Source organism: Dromaius novaehollandiae, chromosome 14 (assembly GCF_036370855.1).
Source record: "Dromaius novaehollandiae isolate bDroNov1 chromosome 14, bDroNov1.hap1, whole genome shotgun sequence".
Lineage (NCBI taxonomy): Eukaryota > Metazoa > Chordata > Aves > Casuariiformes > Dromaiidae > Dromaius > Dromaius novaehollandiae.
The window spans coordinates 5,827,753-5,844,569 of record NC_088111.1 but is presented as its reverse complement, the minus strand read 5'-3'; the positions used below and the strand labels follow the sequence as shown (position 1 = coordinate 5,844,569).

The 16,817-nt window shown below is 40.1% G+C and overlaps 1 protein-coding gene across 2 annotated transcripts in view; it reads right to left on the bottom strand.

Moving 5' to 3' along the window:
- MAD1L1 (mitotic arrest deficient 1 like 1) overlaps positions 1-16,817 on the bottom strand; it is a 371,406-nt gene that overhangs the window by 315,754 nt on the left and 38,835 nt on the right. For both annotated transcript variants that reach the window (XM_064520181.1, XM_064520179.1), the window contains exon 10: positions 16,224-16,310. In XM_064520181.1, coding sequence (XP_064376251.1) covers positions 16,224-16,310 — 87 coding nt within the window. The remainder of the gene's footprint in view (positions 1-16,223; positions 16,311-16,817) is intronic.

Here is a 16,817-nt window from a genome sequence, read left to right as displayed (position 1 = left end):
ATTTTAAAGAGCAGCAAATTGGGCACCTTTTCCCTCCCAGTGTCTTCAAAATGAGAGTTAAAGGTAAAAATTCAAATGCAACAAGATACAGAATTTCCACAGGAACAAGCACAGTCAAAGTTCCCATAGCAGGAAACAATTTCATGGATGCAATATAATAATTATTAAAAAAATTTAATATTGCTCTGCAGCCAAGGCTGCTCTAAACAACAGGCTGCAAAAAAACCAAGAAGCAGGCTTTCTTTTTCTCTTTCTTTTTTTTTTTTCTTTAATTATAGACATGACTAGCAGCCTGTAAAGTCATTCAAATCTTATATTAAGGCTTAACGTTTGTGGACAGTGGTTTCCAATACACTAACTATGCCTCAGCTGGATACCAAGTTTTAAGCAGTTCCACATGCAACATTTCAGGCAAACAGCGTGAGCTCAATTGCTTGTTCATGAACAACTTGCAAAATGATGAAATTTCAGTTTTAAAGCCTCTGTTGATCTACTGCCATTGAAAGGTGTCTGGTTACTAATTCTGATGGATTAAATTCTTTTTTACACAGAAGCAGCAAACCTAAGAGTCTCTGCTCTAATATGCTTCTAATATGGGAAAGGCTCCAGCAAGGCTTGGTTGGTCTCTGTTGCCTTTATGGCTCTTATTCCCTGCAGTGAATGCATAAATTTGTATAAAGTGACTGTTAAGAGATAAAAGTTTGTGACATATGGACTGAAAGCTGACACTCACAAAAATCATCATAAACATTTTACAGGAGCATTTAATATCTGCTAGGCTGCGATGAATTCAGTGAATGGAACTAACAGGCAATATCACAAGCGTCGCAAACCAGTTTTAATGTCAAAAAGGTAAATTTCTGACCCATGTGGAGATCACATAGACGAGCCTTTTCTTTCTCCGAACACAGAACGGAAGACTATACATATATTCTGAATCTCAGGCACACATAACAAAATGCTATGCCTTGCCTCTGAACTCCTCTCCCAAAAAAGTACAAATGGAACATAAGCTTGAACATTATGGTTGAAATAATTACTGAAAAATCCTTACACTAACCTTAAGATTAGTCTAGTATGCAAGGTATAGGACTAAAAAGAAAGAGAAAGAGCAGGTTTCAAAGTCAAATACTCAAGAGTTAAGAAATGTCAAATATATACTGTTATCCATGAAACCATTCTCCATTAACTGTCTATCTTCCCAAGCTATTTTAGCTTTAAAATGCAGCAGAGGTGAAATACCTTCCTGAAAGCAGATGCATGAAGCCTTTAAACATACAGACTGTGAGGTGCAGAAAGACTAATTGCAATTAATAGAAAAAGCTAGGAGGACCACTCCTAATCTTTACCTTTGCAACCCAAACCTGGCTTGGACAGAGTCCCCGGACTACAAAGACTACTTGCTTACTCCTCACCTAACAAGGGTTGCTGTTTAAGAAGATGGGCAGGGAGGTGTGAATGAGTTTCCAATAGCTTTGACCACTTGGCTCAATTTGGAAAAGCAAAAAGTCCTTTCTGATTGCTTAGAGCTTGCAAGAATAGTACCGGCACTTGCACGTGCCTCTTGCAGCTCAGAAGTTATGAGGACAAATCCATTCATAGCTCTCAGTTAAAAACGATCAGTTAGCTATGAAGGGTGTCACCTACATTGCATTTAGAATAACTTCCTGAACCCAAGTGTATGAAAAAAGAAAATAAAGCCTCCCTCCTCCCTTCACATTTGAATTGATGCCCCAAAGTGTAAACCAGCTCCTCATATGAATGGAAAAAGGAAGACTTTTAATAATGAAATTCATTTTCAGTTATGACAGAATTTTTATTTCTGAACAGTCCTCAGTAAGTAGATGATCCTTGAGTTTCAAGTTAAGCCTTGCAGTGATTTGCAAGGATTCTCCCTGCACTAAACACATCACCACAGTGGACACTACCTCTTGTTTCTTAGATTTTATGACTTACTGTATTAAAACCAGTTTAAATGTAATAAAGTCTGCAACATTTACAGCTAGAAAATATGGGAGGACAATAAAATTAGCCAAGCATAGAAATAAGGGAGTCTTAAACATCCTCTGCTCATATTCCAGGGACAATATACACAGAACCGGCAGACGCCGCAAAATCAAAAGGAATTTAAATCAATTTAAAATTCAAACAACCTTTTCTCCTGCCTACTAGGGTCTCATGGGACATTAACACACACAGGCTTGCTCTTCTGCATTGTTTCCACAGGTTTTCATTCTTGCTTTCCAAAATTTGTTTATAAAAGTGGTGATGTGAAATATTGATGATGTACTCGTCTCTCAGGGTTTCACTCAGCTGTAGCAGGTTTTGCAGTAATGACATACTTTCCCTCTTCCCTTTGCACTCCACCCCTTTTCTGCAGGAGATGGAGCTGGAACATATGCTTTTCAGTTTACTCTGTTTCGTTCTACCTTACCTACTCTTTTACTCACCTAATAGACATGACCAAAAAGCAGTATGTAAGGCAAACCAGTAAATTCACACTAAAACAAAACTTAGATTGCAACAACCAGTTCTGGTCACGATGCCAAAACAAGGCTATTCTCACAGCTATCGCGCCTGCGGTACGGGCATGCACTGCACCGGAGCCTGGGGTAGGGCCTCTTGGTACAGGAGTCTGTCCAAGCACCACAAAGGCCTGCTACGTTCTTCCTGCCCTTAGGAGCATTCCCACAGTTTTCTTAATAGGATGCTACCTAATGACGGGACACAGAGCAGATGGAAGCATAACAAAAAGAAAATTTATCCTTGTGTCAAGCAGAATGATAAAATGTTAAAATGCTGTTTATGGGCAAAAGTTACAGGAACTGCCAATGGCTTACAAATTGCACTTTAGGAAATCCCTGGACAAGCAGCTATAAAGATATGCTTTAGTAAATATTATCAGAAGGGTTGGTACATATCACTTCCACAAACTAGAGAACAGATCACTGACCAACTCAAGGTCACAGAAAAGTCTTGAGCCAGAACCAGTGTTGGAAACAAGATTGCTTTCAAAGGTCCACTGAGTTTTGAACATTTCTGCAGCCCAGTCTTACACTGACCTCTCAATTTCCATCCCAACCTCTCCCTGTTCCTGTTTCCCTTCAAAAAATTCCCTACAAAAACACTGCATTACAGGTGATAAGCAACAGCACATATCCTTGAACATTTGGGAAGAACTTAGGTAAGATTTACTGTACTATAGAGGGGATCCGTGCAGACACACACCATTCTCAAGCATCATCAGCCTCCTTCTAGAGAAAAGAGTTTTAAAAGTCCCGTTTCGTCTCTAGACCCTGTATTGCTCTCTCAAGTTTGCTGCATGATGCCTGGCATGCCCGTACATCCTGACGCAGTGATGGTTCCACAGCGGTATAAATCCTGCGGTCAGACCTGGAATGGCTTCCATATAAACATCAGTAACAGCAAAGGGTCACGGATTTTATGAAGTCTCCAATTCTCCTCCTTTAAAAAACAAAAAACAAAAACACCCCACCACAACAGAACACCTCTTTTGACAGCTGGAGTTTCAGATGATTGTTAGAAAGACTTGTTTATTTTTGAATCGCAGAGGGGAAATTGGACTAGACAAAGCTAAGCTTACTTCAATAATTATCTCCACTACAATAAAGTTTTGTATTTGGAGACATAGTTAATAAAAGACCTCTTCTTTTGGGATTCAAATCCTGAAGTCCCAAAGCCCTATTTTAAACATGCCATGTTTCTAGAACATGGTTTAATATCTTGCAGCAGAGGTAATAATGGTCTTGTATTTCTCTCAAGTAGGATAACTAGAAGGGAAAGAACTTGCTTTTTAAAAGTGCTATGGAAAATATGAATTAAAGTAGTCGAACTAATCAAACGTGGTAGGACCTGCACTCACTCCTTAGCTTCATTTAGTTCTTTAAGCACATGAGGAACTCCTTCAAGGTCTGTGCACAGTAACAAAGATGTCACTCAGAAGGCCACTCACTTTACGTTTAACACATCAAAACCAATGAAGTAAGATGATGTCTGACCAGGACTGCTGGGTTTACAAGGAGAAGGACACTATAACTTCTGTCAGTCTCAATGACAGCCACACTATCCATGACAGTCACCCTACAGTCCTCTTCATTCAGTTCTTGTTCAAGAATGAGAGAACGGTCTCCAGATGACAAGGAAAGAAATTACAGAGCCTTCTTGCCAGCCTCACTCTCCTGTATTCAGTTCAAGACCTTGCTTCAGCCTATATTCAGCTCAAGACCTTACTTCAGCATTAATTTAGGCAAGAGATGAATCAACTACCTTAAGACAAAAGAAAAAAGAAATCCAAGTTAAAATATTGCAAAAACTGAAGAATTTCTGCCTTATACTTACAGATACAATTGAAACAAGGCTCATATTTTCTCATTCCAAAGTCTGTCACTGAGTCACAAATTTCACAAGCAAGCAGGAATGAATTTCAAGTTTTCTCTGGCTTTAAGCGTTGCTCAGTAGCATTGCTCAATGCTTGCTCTGCAAGTTCAAGAGCATCCCTATGCTGCTGTTTGTATACAGAGACATGTCCCCCCACCTACAAGGAGCAACTCAAAAGATACACTAGATGTTCCTCTTCTCTCGGACAAAGCTCTCCCAAAGGTTCAGAACAGTCATTTTTAAAAAGGTTTTCTTCCCCCCCCCCCAAAAAAAAGATGACCCCAAAGGTGCACTCTGCAGGCAGCAAAATGCCTGGATACTGGCTTGGGGAGATGACTAAAACAGATTTTATCTTGCATAAAGGCATTTCTTTGGAGGCATCTGCTATCCATGCAAATGAAAGGTTTCCAAAAGGTCACTGCCAATTTAAAACGTAATTAGCTTAAAAACATCAAGTATTTTTAGGTAACACTTTGCCTGAGGTTATCTCACTATTGCTTGTTTTTATAATCACAGCTCTTCTTTTCAGCATTTTTTTTCCTCTTGGATGCAATCAAGAAGAAAAAACCATCAAATATGCTGTTAAAAGAAATTACGTTACTATCAAGTGGGCAAGTTAGAGACTTACAAGCCATGACTGCGCTCTACACCACATAATGATTGTAGGTAACATACCAGCAGATACACTTAAAAACAAAAAGATGACACAGTCCTGTTTAATAAATGAAACAAGCTGCTTTATACTGTCCCAATAACTTCAAACCGTTACTCAAGATTTACATCAGATTTTGCTAAAACACCACCACCCCATCCTGCCCAGCATCTGCAGCTGACCTTTCCCAGCATCAGCACAGCCCACAGTGCTCACAGCTACCACAGGCGGAAATACTGTGTCTCAGGAAACGTATTTTATCCTAGAACACGTTCAGGCAAATGAAGCAAAACTCATTCAGCAGTCATTGTAACGGCAGGTTCAGACTTGCTGCTGCAGCTGAGTGCCCAGGAGAGATAAGTCAAACAATATGATAAAATGATTTTATTGACAATACAGAAAATATTTTCTGTTAATATAAAATTGAAGTTCTAGTCCCTTAATTGCAACTCTGACATATCAGTGCTGAGTCAGTGAATCAGTGTTTATTGGTATATGGCCCTGGCAAAAATATGACACATGCTGTATCTACTTTTAAGCTGTTTCTATATGGAGAAAGTTCATATTAGTCATCATTTGTGTTATCACAGCATCCAAACCCTTATCATGTATCAGAACAACTCAGTCTCTCTTTTGCACAGATGCTAATGGCCTTCTCCTCTCTTCTGACATCCCCCTCTGTCCCACACGTGCCCACTACCTTCTCTCTCAAATTGTCTAATTGATTAACCAAGTTAAACTCTGAGCAACTGTTCTCAATCTGCACTTAGCTGGAAGGCTACTGCTTCTACATCAGACCTGAATATTGGCTGCACGCCCAAATGCATGCCTGTCTTCTAATCCTATCAGTTGGTCTAATAAAAGTAATCTTCTTCCTACAAACCTTGCTTTGCTGATTCTTTTCTGAATGATCACAGTGCACTCTGACTTCAGCCAGCTTCAATTCCCACGCTAGTGCAAAACTAGTAACAATGAAAAACAAAGGAATAAGACCCAGATGAGCAAGTTCACTCAAATTAGAAGGGTGATGCAGCCAGACATCCTATGTTGCAATTATACCTTGATGGCACAAAGACAAGATTCAGATTCTTTCCACTGGAGGGGATGCAAGCAGCATTGCTCCACGCTCCCAGCTACAAAGCAGCTTAGGTCTTGCTCCTGTAGTAGGTAAAAATGCATCATCATGAATGATACCACTGATTTCCAGGATTCAATTTTTACTTCCAATTTCCCTGATACAAGAAAAGAGCTTTTCTTTCATTAGGATGATCCATGGATGTGTGATAGCTTGTCAGTAGAGTCTCACTTAAAAAAAGGCTGAAAATAACCTTACATCATTTTAAAATGTATACTCTTTTATTAATAGTACATACTTTGGATTCTATGTACTGTAATTGCCATAGGCTATATCCAATAATCCCTTGTTTGTAGAGCCAGAAAGGGACACATTTTGGTTTATTTCCATAAATACTTCAAAACCTTTTTCTGACTGAGAAACAGAAAACCTCTTCAGAGGTTATTTCACTCGCAGGAATTTGATTTTTGCTGCTTGAATAAAAGGAAAGTTTGGTATTTTCACCCATTTCCACCTCTTAACAGCGAGAGCGTATTTTAAAACCTATGAATATGTGAAGGTTGCTTTAAATATTAAAAATATGTAAAAAACAGTACATACATAAAATATGAAAGAAATGAAATTACATTTTGCTAGAACGTCGTTCCAAACTATGTACATGCTCTAAGAATTCTTACCAACCATCCAGACCCAAAGGGCCTTCAAAATGTCAGATCCCACTATGCTACAGAAAGTAAGATGCAGTGCATCTCAGATTGCCAAAGTGAAAAATATTCAAAGTCCACCAGCAACAAAATAACTGGACCCATTGCCAACAACTCCTCTTAAACCAATGGGCTAGAGTTTTATGTGAAGCAGCACCAATTTTGGGTAAAAAATATACAGAGAGGAGATAGGGGATGGGTTCTGTCGTGGTCAACCAGCCACACCACAAGTCCGCACGCATGGTTTTTTTTCAGAAACTGCACTGCGTGCTTTAAAAAGCCTTTTCCCCCTATTCCGATGGGCAAATCTAGGAGGAAAACAACAACAACAAAACCAGCAAACCTCTAAATGAATCCACAGAAGCAGCAAAGAGACCAAATAAAACACTGGACAAGAAGAACTGCAGTGAGGTTGGATAAAATGACTGTCTTCTCCTAGGGAGTGCCATATTCCTGCAAAAGAGCGAGCGCCCCGAGAAATTCCCAGGACCTCTTCTACACGCCAGCGCACAGCTGCACCGCCACTGCCCGAAAACACACTGGCTACTGTATTAGAGAGAGAGAGAGAGAGAGAGAGAGAGAGAGAGAGAAGAACTGACTATGAACATCACGTTGCTTCTCAGTGATGCCCATGCAAGAACTAAGCGACCTGACAGACATTTGGGGTCACCGTTCAAGAAATTTGCTTCAGCAAGAAATCTCGTGGGTAAGGATGGAGGAAGGAAGAAACACCGTCAGGACTCAAACACCTCTGGTACCTTTCAAACTCTTAACATACGGCTTAATATTATCAACACAATTTCCTTGCAAGGCCTTGCTCAGCATCCCTGTGCTCGTCTCCTCCATCCCAACTACACCTTCCTTAACCAGATGCCTCAAAAGTGCCTGACGCTTCAACGAAAGCCATTTCAGAGCTGCTGCATCAGAGCTCTCCACAGAAAGAGTTTTCCAAGACAGGCACATTCACATCAAGATACTCTGCAGCTTTTCACTTCTTTCATTTGTAAGGGTTTTCATCTAATTGGTTCCAGAATTTATAATCCTGGTGACAGCACCCCGGCTGCACTAGCCAGGGAAGGTGGAGGAGGAGGGGAGCGAAGAGGAAGGAGCTGCCAAGGCTGCCGGCACCATCTTCCGTTCCGAGCACGTTACTGCAGAGCACCGGCGAGAGGGCCGGGTGCTCATCTGCCCGTCGCTGACCCAGGAAGCTTGGCGTAGCTTACGCTTAGAAAAATCACAAGTCAGCTTAGGAGTTTTATGCAGACTCCAGGAAAAGAGGAAAAAAAAGAAATCAGGAATCCAAATCTGAAGTGCAACTAAAACAACCAAATTTGAAAAGGAGAAAATTAAGCAGACGGAGGGGGAAAACGCAATTACAGCAGGAAAAAAAAATTGTTTCACCATTAGCACTGCACAATAAGAAGGTTTGTCAGGCACCGGTTTAGCCTACACATGTTCACATCCGTCAGCATTTCCATGATAAATCCTAATTTTCGCCATTGTTGATAACATTGAACTAAAACTTGGTATGCAAGTTTTTAGCACAGATGCTCAAATAAATTATGCACATTAGTCATTTAACTTTCAGAGCAGCAAAAAAGCTGCTTTTTGGTGGAGGGGGGCTGCAATTTCTGACAATTTTTTTTTTTGCCTTACACAGCTAAAAAAGACAAGGCAGCTTATTTTTTATTTTCCATTAAACTTCTCAAGCAGTATGCCTTTTGTACAGACGATAAACTTTGATATTAGGGAAATACCTCTGTGAATAAAAATGCCCCCCAAAACAACTATCTGCTACAGTATTTAATACATTGCACTGTGGTCTGTACATTCACATGTATATACAAGCAAACAGAATATTCAAATGAAAATATATAATGGAAACACTCCCAACAGCAGGCTGAAGTTATATGCTACAGTTGACATGAGCTGGATGACAAATTGTTAAACTAGTGATTAGCTGTAAGAGCTGAACAAAGTTTACATGCAGATACAATCAAATAGTTGAGACATCTCAGCCAAGACAGTTAAAAAAATTAAGACAAAAAGTATTTTGTATAGTATTTGGACACTACATCACAGCAGTTGCAAAAACAAAAAAACACACAAAAAACACTGCCACCCTACAGAATGCACGTTTACCTCTGCAAAACAGCTCTGTATATTCTAGCTCTCCCACTCTCCCCAAAGCATTAGGAAGCCATCAATCTGTCTAAAATAAACAATGCCCTAAATGACTTTAGAAAAACACAGTCTTCCATACTCGTTATTACAGCAACTGCAAAATGGTATTCAGGCACATGTGAGCATAAAAAGCAAAGGCATTTTGTGTGCTATCATTAGTCCCACTCTGGCTTCTTGAGACTGCTCAAGAAAGCTGTTATGCAGTTATAGCAATACAAATTAACACAGCAAATGGTTACACAACCTTGTTTGACTATTGATGAGTGTTGCATAAAACACTTAAAAGAAACAGTTCAAGACTTACGACCACTAGTATCTTAAGATGCAATATAGAGAGAGAGAAAAAAAAAATGTGTGATGTGCTGTTGGGAAGGAGAAGGGAACAAAAATAGACATATCTTAACAGCTACAGATAGATTTGAACTAAGATATTTTATTTGCCTTAGAAATAATTAGGAGGTGCAGAGTAGACGGGATATACAGAGTGGAGGTTGGTTTGTTTCCGTTCATGTGGTTTTCTGGACCTGAATATGAGAACATGAGAAACTCGGGTCACTAAATTAAGTGATTCAGCAGACCTGAAGCAAACGAAAAACCTTTCTAGAAATCAAGTTCAGGCTTTTTCAGCTCACATACTTCCTGATCCATGGAACCATCCTTCCAACCTCAAGACTGATTTTAAAGACAGGACCAAATCAAAGGGCCTTCCTCTTTTCCAACTCATACAAAATTTTTCAAGACTTACTGCCACATTGCAAAGTAAATACAAAACAAATCCCTAAGCACTGTAAAATTTAAAGCCCTAAAATTCCCAGAGCTCCAGACAAAGCTTGGAGATGGGCTGAATTCAAGACTTCATACACTAGTACCTGTTTCAAAGGAGAATGTTTGTGCGCTGTTGCCTACTGCATAGCTGAGATTATGATTTCAATGATACACATTACTACTTGCATACCCACAGGATTGTTTAAATCAGGATCTCCAGGGGGGCACTAACAAATTAAAGCTATCATTCATTCTAGTTTTAAAATAATGCACAAACAACAGTGATGCTATTATGAAGGCCAAGTGTCAATCACAATCCCGGAGCAAGTAAAAATTAAGGACAGGGTTATTCAGCTTTTACAATCTTTTTAATCTTTAGAAGTGATCAAAGTATAGAACAAAAGCATTAGATAGATTCTCTTTGAATGGTCTGGTCTCCAAAAAGCACAGTCAAATAATTAGTATGTGGTAAGAAACCACATACTAATGTTTCTACCGATTTTGCATTTCAGTTTCCGCAGAGGCCCAAGCTGAAAAGATGGCATAAACATAGCTATGTCTGTCCAATATAAATTGTTCTTTAGGCTTTCTCCATGTATTCTCTGAAACAGAACAAGAGGGGCAAGAGAACAGCTGGTTCCATGAGTCCTGGAAATAAAGCAGCCGGGTTTCCTATGGATTTTTCTCTCAAATAGTGAGTATCGACTCAAGTAGACTTCCCTTTTTCATACCAACCAGATGAAAACAATACCCATACCGACAGTATCACAATACTACCAAAGGCCGTCATACCACCGAGCCTCTAGAGAATTTGGCATAGCATAAATTACAGATTGTGACGCTCCTGTAACATCAGAATAGCATTCACTCGCTATCAGGCTGGGTGAGCAGTGTCTAAGGATGCATGATTTCTGATAGAAGTCTTTTTGTCAGTGTGACATTTCAGAGGCTCTTTTGCTTGCAAGATCCTCTGATATCTAGCAGGGGATGAGCTCAAGTTGCACCAATAGGATTTCTCTCCTGTAGCTGGATGCCCCGTTTTCATTGAACTTGCTGGAATTTATTATTGTTGAGACTGCTTACATCTGCCAAACTTGACCAAAGACAACCAGCAAATTCAAAAGTTTAGAGTAGGCAATCTCATCTACTTGCACAAAGCCTGGTAACATAAGCCTCACTTCCCCAGGAAATCAGACTAAAAATGACACAATCACAAAAAGCAAAGATCTGGGCAACATCCCATGTTTTTAGAATTGGATGCAAAAGTCAATGTCTTGGCTAAGTTATTTTTTGCCTTCCTATTTTCTGTTAGGGAGTATTGTATGGCAGGAGAAAATTAGAAAAAGCTTTATTTCTACTGAGCTATAGTCACGAATAACCCACACATTGCCCTGAAAGCTTACAATCTGAATGTTTATTTGGAAAGAGTAGATTAGTCATTTCAGGGGACACTATCAACTACTTTCTGGTACAAAAATGCACAAAAGATAAATTTTGAAGAAAAGAATGGGTTTAGCATTACATAGTAGTCATTTTTTTTCATAAAATTACTCTATAAATGAATGTAGAACCTGCCAGCAGTTAGCATTGCCCTGAAGCGCTGTGAACAAACATTTGTCTGGTATTAGGTACACACACACACCTCCACATATAAATCAAGGTGCAATGTGCTATATAGATGCACAGGAGAAAAAAAATCCCTACCTTGTCCTATATTACACATTAAGTGCTTCTTTTGATGACAAAATAAATCATAAAACCTATTGAAAAGCCAGCACTTCTCTGTCAAATAAAAGACATTTTATTGTAATTAAACTTCTGTCCAACTTTTCAGAAGATTAGGGGAGAAAGTCTGACAGGCTCCATTTATATTTGTGACTGACACTCGTTGGGACAGACAAGGAAGAGAGGAGACGGGCAGTGGATTGATGGCACGCTTCTGAGCTAGCAGCGCTTGTGGAGATGGACAGCTCCAAGCTCATCATCACTCACTTAGTGTCATTTAAAAAACAAAAAAATCCCCGCTGCCTAATTCAGAAGCATTTTCTGTTCAGTTTGCAATCTGTGTTCCCCAGCCCTCAACCCTTTGGTTTTATTCCATTTTTAAGAGATAACACACAGGTTGTTTGGGTAAATCAGTTTTACGTGATTTATATGAATAAAGGTGGTAAACAGCCACGTCTCTGAACAGAACTCTGTAAGCACTTGGAGAAGGAAAATATCTTTACAACCATATTCTAAGTATCCCTTTTCACATAGGAAACTATATGTCAAAACTCACAGCTAGGTATCTGACACTAGGTGACTGGAATAAGCTATTTGCTCCAAGACCCCTTGCTGCTTTTCTGTTCTTCTTCTCCTCATGCTCTTCATTCTGCTCAAGGTACAACCTTTACCAACGTGTTTCCTTGCATTTGAGCTTCTACAATAGTCCAAGACTGGTATTATACATGGACAACAAGAGCAAAAGGAGAAAAAAATGATTACACTAGGAGAGATCACAAGTAGCCAAATACCTCCACAACAAGTATTTTTTCCATAACCTGCCTTTCAGAGTCAAAGCAAAGCCCGCAGTAGGGAGGACCCAACTCAAACTGCAAGCAGCGTCATTCCATCATGCTTAGCCACCTCAAAGGACCACACTGATAAGAAGGAAAGTTTTCCCTCACGTTTCAAATTCTGGAATGCTTTGCCATGAAATTTATTTTGGAAAATTTCTCCAGAGACTCTAAATACCCAAATAGGATGTTGGAAAAACAAACATGCAACTTTTCTTACTAAAAAGACCATAACGCACACACATTAGTATCAGTACTACAACATCTTCTTGCAAGACAAAAGCCTGCACCCTTTTTTGCAGGCTCACTGTAATACAAGCTACAACTGTCATCTCTCCCTGAAAAAAAGTATCTCAATCTAGCCTGCCTATAACATTACACACATTTTTCCCCCAGAGCATGAAACTAATGAAGGATGTTGCAGTGACTCTGTTGTTAAACTGACCCACTAATTAAACACCTCGCCTTCATTACCTTCTCCTAAGCACCAGAGCAGGTACACTTCTAGCTATCAAAGCAGCCCTAAGCCTTCAGGGCCTGCAAGCCTTTGGATTATCATCTTTATTCTACAGTTGCAGAGCTCCACGACACTTCCTGCTGTTACTGCTGGAAGTATAATTTACTCTATTTACACAACTTGTAGCAATACTCTCCAAAACAGCAGTGAGATGCCATCAGGTGGCATTAACGGCACTTTCAGCTACATTACTCAGCAATACTGATATTGGGGAGCGGAGGGGTAAATTGCTGCTGCTGCTGCATTCAGTGGAAGAGGAGTGACCCTCTCCCTCTTCCCCGCATAGCAACACAGGAAGGTTTTCCTCCCCAGCAAGCATAGCAAGCTCCAAGGGAGCCTACACAACTCAGACACACAAACAATCACTGCTAAAGGAAATTGATTTAAACCCACTGTTCAGGAAATTCAGTCCTGTGGTTCTGTGCCTAAAAGCATCCAATCTGAGTAATACAGCAAACATGATATGCATCATCATTTGATCTCCAGGAGGCCTTGAAACACTGGCAATTGCACAGGTTACACAAATGCAGACTGTGTTTCCAAACCCCCCCAAAAAAACAGGGAGGGGGGAAAAAAAAAAAAATCAATGCAAAAGCCAAGTTGTAACATAACCCTTTTGTGGTGCAATGACCTTTTACTGCTTTTTAATAACGGAAACATTGGCACTACAGAAGCATATAATAATAAATAGAAAATAGTTCAAAAGTATGAAACCAAGTAAGTTTAGTCAGTTTAGTGAAGCCATATGCCATTTGCAAAAACATTGCTGCCAGTGCATTTGTACCCCCAAATCCTCCTCTCCAGATCACCTAAAGTACACTGAGAAGCAGCTGAGCTAAATCTGCTCTCCAGTTTTACAGAAACTGACGGGACCCCATGTAGCAAATTGTTCCCTTTTGCCATCTTTTTCATGTCCAGTTTTTGCTCTGGAGCCGAGTCCTGTTCATATCCTGCTACATTAGCAATTAGCTCCTGTGTCACTAGCAAGCACCTCCCCTCATCCAAAAGAAACGGAGACTATTTGTCAGGTTGCAAGACAAACTGGCAAATATCCACCACAGCCACTAAGTGGCAGCGTAAAGACAGGGAGAAAGAATACTCAGCTTGCAAGCAGCCCGCCAGGCACTCCTGCTCCTTCCCCTAGGTTTGAAAGCCCAATGATGACCCAAAGCACCTGCACCGTACGGAGACTGAATACACACACGGCCGTTTGAGGGAGAGGGTCATAGGCCCAGGGAGAGTTTGCTAATGAGCTAATACAGCCTCAGACACCCCATTCAAAGATTCAGAAGCCAACTTTTGATGATGTTCTCTTAAATATCTACCAAACCATAAACTTCAAGGAAGAAAATCAATCCAAGCTTTTTACAGTAGGCAAAAATTCTTTTCTTTTTGTACTGCACGTAGCTCCACGCACGTAACCACCAACTTCAGAAATCAAGCCTAGGACCAACAGTACTGAAGACAAAACACATTTTCACTAAGGTCAAAAGAACTCGTAGCTGAAAGACAATAGAAAGCTGAATAACCGCTGGGCTCAATCACTAGAGGGAGTCATAATCACACATTAAGTCACTGTAATACACAGACCATTTTCAATGCTATTATGAAACAAAAGAGGAGACCATCAGCTGAACCGGGATGTCATTCAAAGAAAAAGAGAAAATTAGGTTTGCTTCCTTAACAAGGTTTCATTTCCAAAGACTCAAGACCTTCTCCTGGGAACTTTCAAATAATCTGTAACGAAAGGTTTTAAAAATGTATCTTATTGCCTACATTTTAAGACAGAAGAAGGTATGTGACAGAAGAAAGCTGAAATTGTCAGTTTTGGAAATGACACACACAGCATTTCATCAGGAAAATGTTAAAATTTTAAACAGCTTTACAGCCCATTTCACTTGAAATCAAAAAGTAATCTTAATCATGTTTTTATTTTTAAACTAGATTGGCACAATTACATCCAGCATGAACAGTCACTGCCGAAAGGCTGCTTTTCCAACAGACGACTCCCCCTGGCTATTAATAAATCCAGCAAAAGCATTTCTCCGACAGGCTGAGAGGCAGCCTGCAACACCCAAAAATCAATAACTGTTAAACATTACCACCATCCTTTTATTTGGTCATTTGATCAATTGTGGGTTTGGGGGTTTGCTTGGTTTATTTTTTAATATATGAAATGTCTCTTTTATATTGCTGGTATTTTTTTCCCCCTTTAAACTTCTTCGCAAAAAACACAAAACAATTTAGCTGGCTGCACTCATGGGAGTTTACACTTGGCTAACAATTTCACAACTGACTAAACTGTTTCACTAACAGGAGCAGCAAAGCCCAAGCTTTAAACACTCAGCTTGACTTCTGCCCATCATCTCTAAGGCGGAGTCCACAGAAGACTCATCTCTTGAGCCAAAATCTACCACATACCTCAGGAGATGCATTAGCAAATACAGTGCAAGATAAACTAAGAAGGCTTAACCAACGCTGAATTACACAGTATTTGACTGCTTTGCATTCAACACCTTTATACCAAAGGTGGAAATGCTGCACGTTTCTGTTGCTTAGACAAGTCAGCTAACACCTTGGCAACGCAAACAGCCTTTCTGGAAGACAGAGGTATTGCTTTTAAGAAGAACAGATAACCTTTTCCTAACGCAAGGAAATAAAACAGTACGGGAAACAAGAATATGTGCACCGAGGATGAGAAGCACTTTCTGGCACAATATGCAACTGTGTTAAGAAGTCCTACGTGTACCCAATGCAGTCTGGAAAGCTAAGCTCTGGCAGACGAATTCGTTTCCCTTATGGGATACTCACTCCCACACCACGACAAAAACTTAGACACCCTCTAGTTGTACCAGAATCTAGCCAGTTCCAAATATATACCCTGCTCTACATAAACAGACTGCTCCTCCCAAAGTCTAACAGTACTTTACCACCGAAGCTGCAAACATACTTTCCTCCCATCTATACAAACTGGTCCTCTCATGAGCCAAATCACAGTCCTAAGGGCTCTTACTCCCTTCCTACACCCAGATGTTTAATTTACACATTTTGCTTTGATATTCCCTTTCCAGAGGAGATGGTCTGGGAAAGCAGCTTACTTTCCCTTGCAAACATTTCAGCTCACAAAATAAAGCTGCATAAACTGTTCACTGCATCCTCCCACAGTTCTTCATCTTTTCCTTCCTGCAAGGATTTAAGCAAGCAAAAATTCATCATCAATATGGGAAAGGCAGTAAGGGTACAAACGGCTCCTTGGAACAGCAAGGAAGTCTAAAGAGCCATCCTCTCAGGCTGCAGTCCTTATTTTCTTTGTACATGCTTTAATATGACAGCATCTTGCTGTACAACATCCACTGTTGGCATCACTTACTTGTTTGTGATGGTAGAGTTCTGCTCTTTCAGCACAAGCTCCCTTTGTTGCAGTGCCACAATTTGCCTTGAGAGATCATCAGGTGTCCTAAGCAATGAAAACAAAATTGAAACTTTTAATAAAAATCAGTGGTCAAAAGATTATGCTCTATACATGACCATAAAAAAAGGCCTCACAAAGAAGCAAAGCAACTGCACCAGGCCAAATCTGTTGCAGTCCCTAGAACAACACAGGGTTGCATCCTGTCCGGCATATGTAAAAGCCTATTTTATTAAAGCCTTTGCTCTATGCTGTAATCGCCATCCAACCCACAGCATCTCACCACTATTTGCTGCAACCCATAAACCAATGCTAAAGCCTTAGTGTCAGCAAGACCAAACAAATTCTTCAAAGCAAGCAGCATACATAAACATTCATACCTGCTGCACAGACAGCTTATCACTTGAACACTTTTTTCTTAAACTTATACATAAGGATAGTTCAGTCTCCTCCCCTTCCTAGGACTCAGCACAAATACACAGGGATGAGCAGGCCCAGTGCTATTCCAACTGCTATTCAACTACAAGCCACCATCACAGGATCGCTACCAAGAGG